This window comes from Mirounga leonina, unplaced genomic scaffold (assembly GCF_011800145.1).
Source record: "Mirounga leonina isolate KUSES-001 unplaced genomic scaffold, KU_Mleo_1.0 Mir_54, whole genome shotgun sequence".
In the NCBI taxonomy this organism is placed as follows: domain Eukaryota; kingdom Metazoa; phylum Chordata; class Mammalia; order Carnivora; family Phocidae; genus Mirounga; species Mirounga leonina.
The window spans coordinates 3,150,650-3,164,698 of NW_023270812.1; the positions used below are offsets into that span (position 1 = coordinate 3,150,650).

The 14,049-nt window shown below is 48.2% G+C and overlaps 1 protein-coding gene across 3 annotated transcripts in view; it reads left to right on the forward strand.

Moving 5' to 3' along the window:
* LOC118001793 (tubby-related protein 4) overlaps nucleotides 1–10,742 on the forward strand; it is a 238,822-nt gene extending 228,080 nt beyond the window's left edge. For all 3 annotated transcript variants that reach the window (XM_034991941.1, XM_034991940.1, XM_034991939.1), the window contains 2 exons: nucleotides 518–3,018; nucleotides 5,662–10,742. In XM_034991941.1, coding sequence (XP_034847832.1) covers nucleotides 518–3,018; nucleotides 5,662–5,778 — 2,618 coding nt within the window. In that variant the 3' untranslated portion in view covers nucleotides 5,779–10,742. The remainder of the gene's footprint in view (nucleotides 1–517; nucleotides 3,019–5,661) is intronic.
* Nucleotides 10,743–14,049: the final 3,307 nt, after the last annotated feature.

Sequence of the window (14,049 nt, forward strand, 5' to 3'; positions counted from 1 at the left end):
CAAGTTTCAATACACATCTGCTACATAACACTTCCCATATTAACCAATCCATAATTGTGGATAAACCTACTCAGGACCCTAGGCATTATGAGTGCTCAGTGGAGTGTCATGCTATATACCATAGTTCTCTTCTTGCATAAAAGAGTGGACCGTTTTATGAATTCATGGTAAAAAAGCATCTTTAAACAGTTAAGTATTAAAAAATAAAAATAAATAAAAATTAAAAAAAAACAACAACATTAAGTTATGAGCCATGGTACCATTTAGGTACCAAATTCGGAAGGTTCGAAAGTATATTCATTGAAAAGCTTTGCCTGTGTCCTTCCAGAAACCTTAGAGGGACTGTGTATAACTTGTGTGAAAGGTCTAGCTTCCCCAAGCAAACTCATCTCCATTTACAGCAATTGCATTTTGTAGCAAAAGGACTAGATGAATTGATTAGTTGCTGTATCACTTATTCTGACCCAGTTTCACGGCCTTGTTCTGGAAGCAGTTCATTTTTCTATTTTCCTTCCAGTGACGGGAGCTTCTGGTGTGCCCGAGAACAACCCGCCGTGCACAGTGAACATCCCTATCGCACCCATCCACAGCTCGGCCCAGGCTATGTCCCCCACTCAGAGCATAGGCTTGGTGCAGTCCCTGCTGGCCAACCAGAATGTGCAGCTGGACGTCCTGACCAATCAGACCACGGCAGTGGGGACATCGGAGCAGGGAAGCGACAGTGCCACCCAGTACCCCGTCTCCAACCGCTACTCCAACCCCGGACAGGTGATCTTCGGAGGTGTGGAGATGGGCCGCATCATCCCGAACCCTGCTCAGCTGTCCCTGCCGCCGCCCGCGCAGGGGGCGATCCAGCTGTCGGTGGTGGACCACGGAGACCGGGACCATGACCACCTGCAGAAGTCGGCCAAGGCCCTGCGGCCGGTGCCGCAGCTGGCTGCCGAAGGGGACGCAGTGGTGTTCAGCGCCCCACAGGAGGTCCAGGTGGCGAAGATGAACCCCCCACCCCCCTACCCGGGAACCATCCCTGCTGCCCCCACCACGGCAGCGCCGCCGCCCCCGCTGCCGCCCCCGCAGCCCCCGGTGGACACGTGCCTGAAGAAGGGCGATTTCTCGCTGTACTCCACAGCGGCACATTACCAGACGCCCCTGGGCTACGAGAGGATCACCACCTTTGACAGCAGCGGCAACGTGGAGGAGGTGTGCCGGCCTCGGACGCGGATGCTCTGCTCCCAGAACACCTACACCCTCCCCGGTCCGGGCAGTTCGGCCACGCTGAGGCTCACCGCCACCGAGAAGAAGGTCCCCCAGCCCTGCACCAGTGCGACCCTGAACCGCCTGACGGTCCCACGCTACTCCATCCCGACAGGAGACCCACCCCCGTACCCCGAAATCGCCGGCCCGCTTGTGCCCGCACGGGGCGCGGCGCAGAGGCCCGACAGTCTCATCCACGCCACGCTGCGCAGGAACAACCGCGAGGTGGCGCTCAAGGCGGCGCAGCTGGCCGAGCCCCCGCGGGCCCCGCCGCAGCACCCGCCCAAGCCCAAGGGCGCGGCGCAGTTCCCGGCGCAGTTCCCGGCGCGGTCGCCGCCAGCCGTGTACACCTGCAGCCAGTGCAGCGGCGGGGGCACGGGGGGGCGGCCCGAGCCGGGCGCCGGGGGGGCGCACGCCGCCAGCTCCTCCCCCCTGGCCTCGCAGTCGTCCTACAGCCTCCTGAGCCCGCCCGACGGCGCCCGCGAGCGCGCCGACTACGTGAACTCGGCCTTCACCGAGGACGAGGCGCTGGCCCAGCACTGTCAGCTGGAGAAGCCCCTGAGGCACCCCGCGCTGCCCGAAGCTGCTGTGGCCATCAAACGGCCACCCCCTTACCAGTGGGACCCCGTGCTGGGGGAGGACATCTGGGTTCCTCAGGAAAGGACAGCACAGACTGCAGTGCCCACCCCCCTGAAACTGCCCCCTCTTACAGTAGGTCAGAGCCAGCACCTGGACGTGTCCCGAGTGTCCTTCGTCTCCCCGAAGTCTCCGGCCAGTCCTACTGCCACTTTCCAAACAGGCTATGGGATGGGGATGCCGTATCCAGGAAGCTATAACACACCCCCTTTGCCGGGAGTGCAGACTCCCTGCTCCCCAAAAGATGCCCTGTCCCCTGCACCATTTGCACCGCAGGAGTCAGCAGTGGTTCTGCAGCCTGCCTACCCACCCAGCCTCTCGTACTGCACCCTGCCCCCCATGTATCCGGGAAGCAGCACCTGCTCGAGTTTACAGCTGCCGCCCATCGCCTTGCACCCCTGGGGTTCCTACAGCCCTTGCCCGCCCATGCAAAGCCCCCAGGGCACTCTCCCCCCCAAGGCTCACCTGGTGGTAGAGAAGCCCCTCGTGTCCCCACCACCCACCGACCTCCAAAGCCACTTGGGTACCGAGGTGATGGTAGAGACCACAGACAACTTCCAAGAAGTCCTCTCCCTGACGGAGAGCCCAGTCCCCCAGCGGACAGAGAAGTTTGGCAAGAAGAACCGGAAGCGCCTGGACAGCCGAGCAGAGGAAGGAAATGTTCAGGCCATCACGGAGGGCAAAGTGAAGAAGGAGGCACGGACTTTGAGTGACTTTAATTCCCTGATCTCCAGCCCCCGCCTGGGGAGAGAGAAGAAGAAAGTGAAGAGTCAGAAAGACCAACTGAAGTCAAAGAAATTGAACAAGACGAATGAGTTCCAGGACAGCTCGGAGAGCGAGCCCGAGCTGTTCATCAGCGGGGACGAGCTGATGAACCAGAGCCAGGGCAGCAAGAAGGGCTGGAAGAGCAAGCGGAGCCTGAGGACGGCCAGTGAGCTGGAAGAGTTCAAGTGCCGGAAAGCCAGCGAGAAGGAGGATGGGCGGCTGGGCAGCCAGGGCTTCGTGTATGTCATGGCCAACAAGCAGCCTCTGTGGAACGAAGCCACCCAGGTGTACCAGCTGGACTTCGGGGGGCGGGTGACCCAGGAATCGGCCAAGAACTTCCAGATTGAGCTGGAGGGGCGGCAGGTAAGCAAGCTTGTCCCGGGGCATGGCCAGAATTGCTGCGTTCTGGTCTTGACTGGTCCGGGGGTCGGAGGGGGGGTGGGGGTGGGGGAGGTAAAAACCTGGTGAAGGCTATCCGTGCTTTGGCCTGCCAGGAGCCAAATGAGAAATACGGAGAACAACTGCTGTCTCTTAAGTGGGGCCGGTCGTGGTTGTACTTTATGGTGTGCCCATTGCTCGCTTTTATTTACTTATCATCAGAGCAACACAGGTACTGATTTTTCAAAGTCAGATGATTCTGCGAGATCCAGGAGGAGAACTAGCAGGCCAGTTCCCAGCCCCCGGCCCGCTCCCAAACCCAGCTCTGGTTCTTCTGGTATTTGACACTGTATTTGTAAAGAGCGTGTTCCCACTTCTGTTTATTGATTTTTCAGTTTTTCACATCATGCATTGACTTCTTCCTGAGGGATAGGATAGTTAATTTTCTTCACCCCCACTGCCATACATACACACATGTGAACTTCCCCCTTTTCTTACTTTACGTAGTCATTGGTTATCTCATTATGCCAATATATATGATTTATAGCTGAGCCACAGGTTATGGCTTAATTATATTTCCTTTTTTATTGTCTAGTCTTTCTTTCCCTGGACATAATAATTAGCCAGTGTTTGTTTGCTTATTTCTGTGTATTTATGACTAAGTCATTCCCTGATTCTCTGGCGTGATGTAAATCCTCTCTCCGTACATTACACGTTGGGTGATTTGTCAGTTCTTCCTGCTACAGCCTGAAAGGGTAGCTCCAGTCCCGCTGCGTAGCTGTCGTTCTGGGAACACACCTCTTCACCTCGCATATTTAAACCTCATTTTCATTAATTCACTCAACAAACATTTACTGAGCACCTGCTGTATACCTGGCGATCCTCTGAGCCAGGAGTTGGCAAACGGTGGCCCACAGACCGTCCGACCTGCTGCCTCTTTCTATAAATAACGTTTTATTGGAACACAGCCATGCGCATCCACTTAAATATTGGCTAAGGCTGCTTTTGTCCTACAACGGGTTTAGAGTTGTGGCAAAGACCCTGTGAGCTACAAAGCCTAAAACATTTATCATCAGCCCTTCACAGAGTTTGCCAGCCTTGCTCCAAGCGCTGAAACTAGAGCCTTGAGGAAAATAGAGAAAGTCCCTGTCCCTGTCTTCCATTTTTGGTAGAAAGACCATAAACAAATAAATATATATACATCATGTTATGTGGTAATATAATGTGGTCACAGTAAGTACTGAAACGACAAAGGAAGGCAAGCTCGAGAGAATGAGCACCAGGGGAGGGAGGTGGACTGCGTTTTATCCCTCTCTGAGCAGTGACATTTGACCATGACAAATGATATGTCTCTTAACCCTTTATTAGCCTATAGATTCTTCCTTATACTTTTTCGTTCTCCTTTCTGTTTCCTTGGTGAAGAAACCACTTTATTTGACCTGTGGAGCTTTCCACGCTCTGAATTTTTGCTCATTATCTTCCCATTGCTCTTTTTTTTTTTTATAGATTTTATTTATTTATTTGAGAGAGAGAGAAACAGCATGACAGGGGAGAGGGTCAGAGGGAGAAGCAGGCTCCCCGATGAGCAGGGAGCCCGATGTGGGACTCGATCCCTGGACTCTGGGATCATGACCTGAGCCTAAGGCAGTCGCTTAACCAACTGAGCCACCCAGGAGCTCCCCCCACTGCATGTTTAACATGTTCCCTCCCCCTCTTTATTTCTGACAAACTCATAGTGAGATCAAGAAACTTGATCAGGGTGCCCCGCTGCCGCCGAACCACCTGCCTGCCCGCCCGCCCCCGGCCCATTCAGCGCGTCAGTAGGCAAGAGTTTGGTGGTGGGTGCAAAGCCTGTGGCCGTTCCGCGGCCTCCTTCTCCTCCCCTTACCCCTCACCCCCATCCCATACCCCGTTCTCCATCCCAGCTCCGTCACCCTGCCGCCCCCCCCACATTCAGGACAAGAATGCCCTGCCCAGAACAACCTAGCAGCTCCTAGATGGCTTTGGTCATGATCCAGCGGTCGCCTACTCCCAGCACCACCTCCAGCCCCTGCGCTTCGAGCTCTCATTTGGAAGACAGTGAATCAGCAGCGTTACTTTGCTGCAAATGTGAAGAATCAGATACCTTTAGTGGTTCCAATGCTCACTTGCAGAGAGATCATTTCATTGGACAACATACACAAATATAAAAAGGAAAAAAGTGAAAATTTGTTGCTAAGGAGATGTGAGTTTTATTAATGACCAGTTAGCCAGCAGCAGACAGCTGTCCCACCAGAGTTGAGGGTTATTTGAATTGTTTCTGCATCACCTCTGCTGCATAATAGAGCAATTACTGATTAGGGCACCTGGTCAGAGAACGGGATAAAAGTGTTGCCGGTAGCAAAAAACATAGTTTCACCGTGAATGGTATTCCTATTTTGCCCTTTGGAGGGAGTCTGATCTAAACAAATAAATTTTGTTTGTTTGTTAAAAAAAAAAAAACCCTTGATCAAAGTCACCTTGGTCGGCAAACCTGTCTCCTGGGCTGGGCTGTCCCCTTCCCTCAGGAGCCACACAGACATGGTTGTGTTTCCCACCTTGTATTCTTTTCATGTCTTCGCTTCTCTGCCCTCTCCACCCCCACCCCAGGTGATGCAGTTTGGAAGGATTGATGGCAACGCGTACATTCTGGACTTCCAGTACCCCTTCTCAGCTGTGCAGGCCTTCGCCGTTGCCCTGGCCAACGTGACTCAGCGCCTGAAGTGAAAAGACTGGTATGGGGCGGAAAGAGAGGCAAAGGAACCTTTTCAGAGAGGTCTCCTCAGCGCTGCTCGAGGAGCCGCCCGGGGCCCCAGGTGCCCGGGGACCAGAAGACAAGAGCAAAACTGGAAGACTCTGTCAGGCCCAGGAGAGGGGACTGACCTTTAATTGTTGTCATTTGTTTGGGCTTTTATAATCCTTTATTGTTTCTCTTTCTTCTTTCTTTTTAAACAAAAAGAGAATGCAGAAGAGTGGTATTTGGAAGCAAAGGGTGCGAGGCACCTGGTGTTCCTTTAGGAAACACAGTTGCTGTGGTAATGTCCTCCTGTGTTTGCTTCTGTCAGCTGCCAAGACAAGGGGCCCTCAGAAGGAAGGTAGGCTGCCTTCCCACCTGCTGTTCTTTTAGACTAGGGAGTGTGCATTATCTCCATTCTCCACACATCTAGCTTTATTACTCCTTATCATAACCACTAGCGTGAAAACAAAAAACTCTTTAAAAAGACAACCAAAAGTCCTGAAGGTACAGGTTCTTGTAGGGGGACATTGAATTCACACACGTCCTGTTACTTCCCCAGAGTGACGGATTGATGGAGGGTGTCCCGGCAGGTGCGCGGGGTTTGACTCGTGGAAGCGGGCTGTGTGCAGGGCTGTTCTTACCGGCTAGAAATACAGTTTGCTCGTGCTGACACGGGAGGAAGGCACGCCTGCACATGGACGCGTGGGGGATGTACGTGGTGGGACTTGAGTAGTACAGGGGCTCTGCTCCTCTCTGGAGGCTGTCCGCGTTGAAGACCCCACCAGTTTTAGATCGTGTCAGAATTCCATCGGTTCAGTGAGGCTTGCCTTCGGGAGAGGGGGAGAGACGAAATGGAGCGGTCCTGGTGTGTGGTGGGTAGCGACCTGGTCACCCAGCGCCTTGGGCAGTCACTAGGTACTGGCCTGCTGAAAAGCAACCTTTGCCGCCTCCCCCTTCTGTGGCAGAAGTCATTCTCCTTCCCAATAGATAAGTGTACCACACTTTCTAAAAATGCTGAGGACACTGATCTGAAAGCACGCCTTTCTTCTTCTCAGCCGCATTAAAATTCAGTTGACTAGAGATGTTTCCTAATAGTTTAGAAATGTAACAAAATTGTAAGCATTTGCCAGGGTATTAAAAGATAGAGCTATAGTCATCTCTTTGAAAAAAGTCCCACAGTTGTATCTAGGAGAAAAAAAAGTTCCTTATTAACTGTACAGACTGTTGGATAAACCACTGGGAACACATTAGTAAAATTATAGTACTTAAGACAGCTGGTTAATTACCAAAAAGAAAAAAACCCGGAAATCCCCTGAGATTATTTTTCCCCTCCATCTCCTCCTTAGGGGACACTTTGGGCAGGGTCAGCCCTGATAGCAAAACCCAGTTCACTGTTGGCAGTTACTCAAACCTGTGATGTTTTTGGGCGGGAGCACAGGAACTGTGTACTGGCAGAGATGCCTCAATCTGGATTTTGTTTGGAGCAGACAAATGAAAGACACTAGAAAAGTCTTTTGAAAGTATGTGTTTTCACATTCCTTGTTTTGGTTTAAAAACTAGAAAAGAAACTGGCCCATTCCTTCCCCACAGCAAGACGACATCACTCACCATTCTCTCCAAACCCTGAAGAAACACAGATGAAGACATCTCCCACCTAACATCCAAGTTTTCCATCTTATATTTTAAAATACTGAACCTGATTCTTTGTGGGTAAATTCTTTGAGAAAGAATTTAGCAATGTATTCAGAATTATATAATTCTTTTGTAGGAGTTTCTGTAGCTTGGTAAGATGTTTCAGTGCTTATTATTAGTTGTGCAATAATGGTTATGGCCTATTTCTAAAATAATTTAAATGCAGTTCCCCTGTTTTGTTGTCCAAGAGATTATTTATCTTGCTTTAATAGTGTTCTTAGGAATTATTTTGTTACTTTGTACTGGTGAGCTATGCCCATTTTATTTATTTAGAAAAATAGTGTGTTTGTAATGAGTTATTTGCTAGTAGCATACTTTGCTGCGAGAAATAAAGAGGATATGATAGAAGGTTTTTTTGCTGGACAATTTGTAACTTTTCTAATTGGGAAAAAATTCCCATTAGTCCTTTAAAGGTAATTTTTTTTTTTTTACATTCTTTGGTATTGATTATATACAAAGAAGTCGATTTCTTTGAGCTGACATATCCTAAAATAATATTGCCCCCTCTTTTGAACATTTTATTTTTAATTAAAAATAAAAGGTGCTACGAAATGAAAAGAGGAATGAGAGCAGCAAAGGAAGGCCTTATTGTCAGTAAGTAGTGTCCACCTTCCAGATTCTCAGATTGGTTCTTAAGATACAAAGACCATGAAAAAATACATTTTAGAACTTTTCTTACTAAGAGCAAATATAGGGAGAAATCCTTGGAATAAAAACTGCAGATATATTTGTGAAGAGAAAGTGAGTATTTGTAGCAAATAACTGAACTTTCTCAATTCTGGGCTCACTCCCCAAAAGGCAGGCCTTTTCCACACGTGAAGGCAGAGGCCTGGTCCAGGGAGGTTTGCAGACCTGAGGGACAGCAGGTGCCCAGCTCCGTACTCTGGCCCAAAGGAGGAAACGAGCTCATGCAGCTCATACTTCCAGGTCTGCAGCGCTCGTGACGTGGTGTCTTTGAAGTTGACGGTGATGGTTCCACTTATTTTAAAAATTGTTTTCATTCAGTCTCCATTTATTAAATACTGCTAAAGTCAGTACTTTAAACAGCAGAATTCTACATGCTTCATGTTTATTAATAGCAACTTATGAATATTAAGATACCTCATGGAACCTCTGCATTTAAAACCATCAGCCCAGTCAACTCCATAAAGAATCCATGCCTTGTCGAGGGAAGCAGTGTATTAACAAACATAAAAACCAATTTTAAATTTGTTTCAACTCTAACCTCATCAAACCAAAGGCACAGATTTGTGTACAGTATATCCACTGAATGTATATCCTAAAAAAAATTGGTGCCAAGGAAGCAGGAAAATGCCGAGGCTCTGATGGCCGCATAAGTCAGGGTTTTGCCGGTTAGTCTTTTCCCCCCGTGTCCATCGCTCCCCAGTTGAGTGTCCAGTGAGGCCATGCAAAAACATGTATGTTCATCTTGTAATCCTCTCAATCCTGGGGGCAAGCCTGCTCTGCCACGAAGTTGGAGGGTGACCTTGGGCTTCCATTTGTGCATCTGTAAAATGAAAGGGACAACCTGGCCTGGACAAAATTCTCAACTCCTGTCCAGCTCTAACAGCCTGAGGCTCAAAATGTGACCGGGTCCTCATTCCACTGTACAAACTTGGAAGGTATGTTTCAAAATCATTGCCTTTTTATAGAGAAGTATTTCTTTTCCGGCATTAATGATCTATCTCGTGAATGTAAGCCCATGCATTTAAAATAACCTTTAGCAGGTTCACCTCTAGAAACAAATGCTTTTGGAATGGTGTCTGTTCTCCTAAAATCACACAAAAGCACCAGTTTCAGCGGGAGCCTCCCCATGCGTGTGCTCTGCTCGGTGGACGCCCTGGAGAACAGCCCTAAAATAAGTCACCATATGCCCCCACAAACCATAGAGTGGTTTGAAAAAAGAACCAAGGAGTCTATGCCCAGGCTGGTTGGAATTCTTGAGTGTGTTCTGCAGTGTTCACTATCTGCAAGTTGAAAAGATTTTTTGAAAAGAACCCGTCGTGTCCCTGTGTGGGCCATCCATCCCTTGGCCAAGTCCATAGTTGTGAACAAAGTGAGTTGAGACAAAATGTGTCAAAACTGTTCTTTGAGTTCCTGGGATTTTGTCATGGCACACAACTCAGATCTCGTCACCATCTGTATTCCCTTAGCTCCGGCTAATGGAAACTCTGAAGGGTTGTGGCTTATTTTGTTTTCATTTATTTGGCTTTGTGCAATTTCCTTGTAACTTGTACCAATATTTTCTGTTTACAAGTTCTTTTAAAAGGGAGGGGTAGGGTTCTAAGATCTCATTGTTTGTTGTAGATAAATTTTTTTTCGTGTTGTAGAAAAGCATGGGTTATGCGTTTGACTGAAAAAGGCACTGTATTATTTACCAAAGGGGTATTGTTTTTGCATTTGTTTATAAATGCGTTATTTTGGTACTGTAAATTTGGACGTAATTTCTGAGTTTATTACTGCTGGCATTTTCTTTTTCTTTTCTTTCTTTTTTTTTTTTAAACTGTAAGTGCACGATGCAGGTGCACAGGTCCCAGACCAAACCAGACCACCAGCATGTTCTTATCCAAACCTTGGGAATAGCACACTGCTGTGTGCGCCTCAGTCCCACCCGTGTTGCTTTGTTTTTCAGTTCCAGCATCCTGCTTTGTTTTACTTTCCAAGCAAGATCTGTTGAGATTCCCACTTGCATTCTAACAAGCTCACCCTTATTTGCCTCTCTTCTGATGTATTTTGTGTATTAGATTGTGTGGGAGGTATTCTAGAAGGCATTAATGGTTTGCATTCAAAATGACATGGTTTGTCCAAATTATTTTCTGTCTTTATTATTGAGATGGATTAATCTCCTTATTTTTTTCTTGATGATTTGAAGTTGTAAAAGTTGTCCAGCTATTGCTTAATAAAATTTTGCAGATCAAAAAAAAAAAATTACTTGTGTGCCGAATTGAGGTGTGGGTCTTGAGTCCTCTGAGAAAGCATCACCGCTCTCCATTGGCATGACCCACCATCCTCCCAGTTGTCCCTTCGAGCCCTGGGTTACTGCCAGTGCTGCCTGGACACCTTGGGATTCTTACCCTCATTACTGTTTTTGAGAGGTCAGGGTTGTGCTGTCTTTTTGATGAGTTTGTTTTGTTTTTCTTGTTTTCTAAAGAGGACCAGTTCAGGATCCATCTGGCCTAGCACCTACGAGATCAAAGATGCTAGATACACTGACACCTTCTTTGTTACTTCATAGGAAACAATAAAACCAGGTTTTGAGCAACTCTGCTCTCAGTGCTAATATAACTGTTAATTGTTGTTTTTCCTGATGAGTCTTCGTGCACGTCCTTGCTCTGATCTAGAGTTCCCTCTGACCTCTCTCTGAGGGAGGCAGGGACTCGGAGGCCATAGGATGCTCATTTGTAAACACTTTAGTTCACGTGCACATTTACACAGCTACCCTTTTGGTTTTCTCAGAGATGAGAGTAGATGCGATCGCTCAGACTTCAGAAGACAACCCAAACCATTGTCATCTCTCATGCATTAAGTTTTAAAACAATCACAGGACTACAGACTTGCGATTTAAATAGTAGTAGTCCTACAACACTAAATGACCTGAACTATGTCTAAGAATCAAAACATATTTCGTTGTATTATGAAAGGTTGTGAACTTCAAGTTAATATTCATTCTGTCTCCATTACTTAAACCAGGTAGCAAGGAGACCTGGCCAAAAACAAACTCCTTCTTTCCCTCCCCTCACAAAAGCAAGGGACCCAGACCGTGACATCCATGCTGTAGCTGGGTCTATGCTAAGGACCCACGTGTAGGATTGCCTTCTCCACAGCCCCAGGTCCGCTTTGGGGCCATTCGGTGTGAGTCAGTGTTTCCAGAGTGATTTATTTCTAAAGCTCTGGTAAGAAAATGTAGTAAGTCCCTTCAACTTATTTTGAAAAGGAGTCATTCTATGTTTATCCTTGCATTCAGTGTTCTTTTCCTGGCATCGTTAACAGAATAGGGGATTGGCTCAGTTCTCCTCCCCTAGCCCCAAAAATTCGTTGCGGAGAACTGACTGCTTCATGGAGGTTGCATCCCACTGCTCCAAGAATGCACAGCTAAATCTCTAAATTCCACTGTAAAGTAGATGTCTTTTGCCTTCCTTTCAGAAGAAAACGGAAGCGTTAAAAGGCTGAAATGACTTCTGGATTCCATAGAAAAAACCAATTATGAAATAGAATCCACGATTTCTGGGTCACTTTAATGAACAGACCTAGTTTATGCCCAGCTTCCACCCTGGTGTTTTGTGATAATTTGCCTGTAATGAGTTATGAGCTATTGCAGTTTTCTGCAAAAACAGGCAGCGTAGGTGGGCTGCCCTCACCCATCAGGCGGTGAGCTCATCCTCCCACCAGCTGAGAGTGGATGCTCATTTTTGAGCCGTCAGTAAGTGGCACATGCAGCTCTAGGCCTCTGTCACTTACGGGGGTGGGGCGGGTAGGGGGGCATCACAAAGGGGCAGGTCCATGTGGATTTGTTCTTCTGCCTGTCTTAGAAACATTCTGCTCAGTGCACTGTTTCGTATCCGAAACCGCCATCCACATGAAGGACAGGGTTGTTTCTTAAAGTTCCTGTTAGACTGATAGCTGTGAATAATAGAGGGTGCCGCAGTGTAGAAGCAGGACTCCAGCAGGAAACTGGATGTCAGGTGTAAAAATACTTCTGCCTCATCGCTTCTGTTTCCTCTTTCTGGATCTCCTGCTTTCAGGTCCCCTCGCTCTGCAAGGAGTGGGTTCTCTGTGCTTTAGGGGATGTCCGAGCCACCCCCCTCGACTCATGGGAGCCTTCAGTGCAGCTTCAAGACTTGTTCCTCGTTTAATGAATTTATTAAACCTTAGCCACCTCTCAGGATGCTGTCCAAATACTTTTCAAAGCACTTTTTAGCATATGAAATACATTCTTTTTCCCAAAGTGATTGGAATCAGCCATTCAGATATCCCATTTGCCATTTAGCTTCTGCGCTATTCTGGACCCTTTCTCAGTGCAGTGGTTCTGCAGCATTTTCAGTGCATGCAAGCCTGCAGCCCCTCATCCCCAGACAAGATGGGGGGAGCTTGGACGATAAAGGCTGGCCCCATAGCAAGACCTCAAACTACTACTGAGGTTGCCTTCTCAGTCGTGCTGGCCACTTCAACCACGAGGATGTGGAGAGAACCCCGCCCTTTCTCTTTCCACTTTTCTCCAAAATAGAGGATGGCCAGTGCTGACTCCATTCCCCATCGCGTGCAGGGAACCAAGGGTCACCGTGTCTCCTTTAGGTTTGGCCTCCAATTCATTCAAATGGTCTGTGATTTCTCCTTTCTCACAAATTAACTCAGCGTTTTCTGCCTCCCCAGGTGTCATCTTGAGGGTCTTCTCTGAACCACCTATCAAAATCTAACACTTCACCCAGTAGGGGGTACGGTCCCTGTCATTAAAAGGAGAAATCCTTCATCTCTGTTCTTTTCACGTCTAGTATCATGGAACCAAGACTCTACCAGTATTATATTTTCTTTCCCCAGCTAAAAGGCAAGCAGCCCAGACATCACGGTACTTGAGATACAAACATGCGATGGACTCCTGTAAGGAGAAGGATTGTCTTTGAGAACTCATTTCTTTCTGTGCTTGAGCCCTACGGTGTCCTCTGAGTCCTGTTTCCCTCGAGTTACCTGCGTGGACTGCAATAGGCCCTGAAGTCCTAGGATTGTGATTTCTTACCAGTATGAGGTTTAACTTCTTTAAACCTTGAGAGAAAACATTCCTCTGACAGGAAGAGACTGTCTCCCTCCATTCATTCCACTGGAACGACCAATGCCAACCAAGTCCTCACATCCAGCAGCATGGAAGTCTTTCTAGCACCACTTGGTTCGTTTGCTGACCCTGGATCCCAAGCCAGTTGGGAAGGGAATTTGCTCTAAAAGCTGCATAGTGTTCCATTTACGAGCTCTCGGGATCTCTGTCCCCTCTTGGGCCATGTGGGGTTAGCCTTCCTTCTGTCCCATCAGCGACACGCCAGTGGGTCTCACCGCTGCCTCCAGGGCTTCCCACCCATGGGATGAACTCAGAAACTCTTTTCCAACCCACACTTCCAGCAGGTGCTGAACTCCTGGAAGACTGAGGGAGAGTGGGTCCGACAGTCTTTTGAGGGGATCAGCCAAATTTCTCCACAAACCATTCCCAGACGGCAATGTCCCCAGGAAACCATTGGACCAGACCCCAGTCCAGTGACCCACTCAGCTCCTGGGCTGTGGCTCACTGGGTGGATTTTGCCTGCCAGTGGCCAGAAGCAGTGAAGGTGAAACTCTGCAGCCAGCCGGCCTCCCTTGAGGGCTGAGACAGTGGCCCAGGATGCTGGCTCCGCTAACCCAGCGATCTCGGCTCCTAGTGTCGTATTTTTCATGGTGTGGATCTCTTGAGATTGTGCTTGAAAAATGTGAGTCATCATTCTGAAATAAAGAACTAGTAAGCTTAGATTCAAAAACAGAACTTCGAAACACCAGCGAGATTGATACAGATGAGTGCATCTGTACCAAGAGACTTTTATATGGAATCTGGT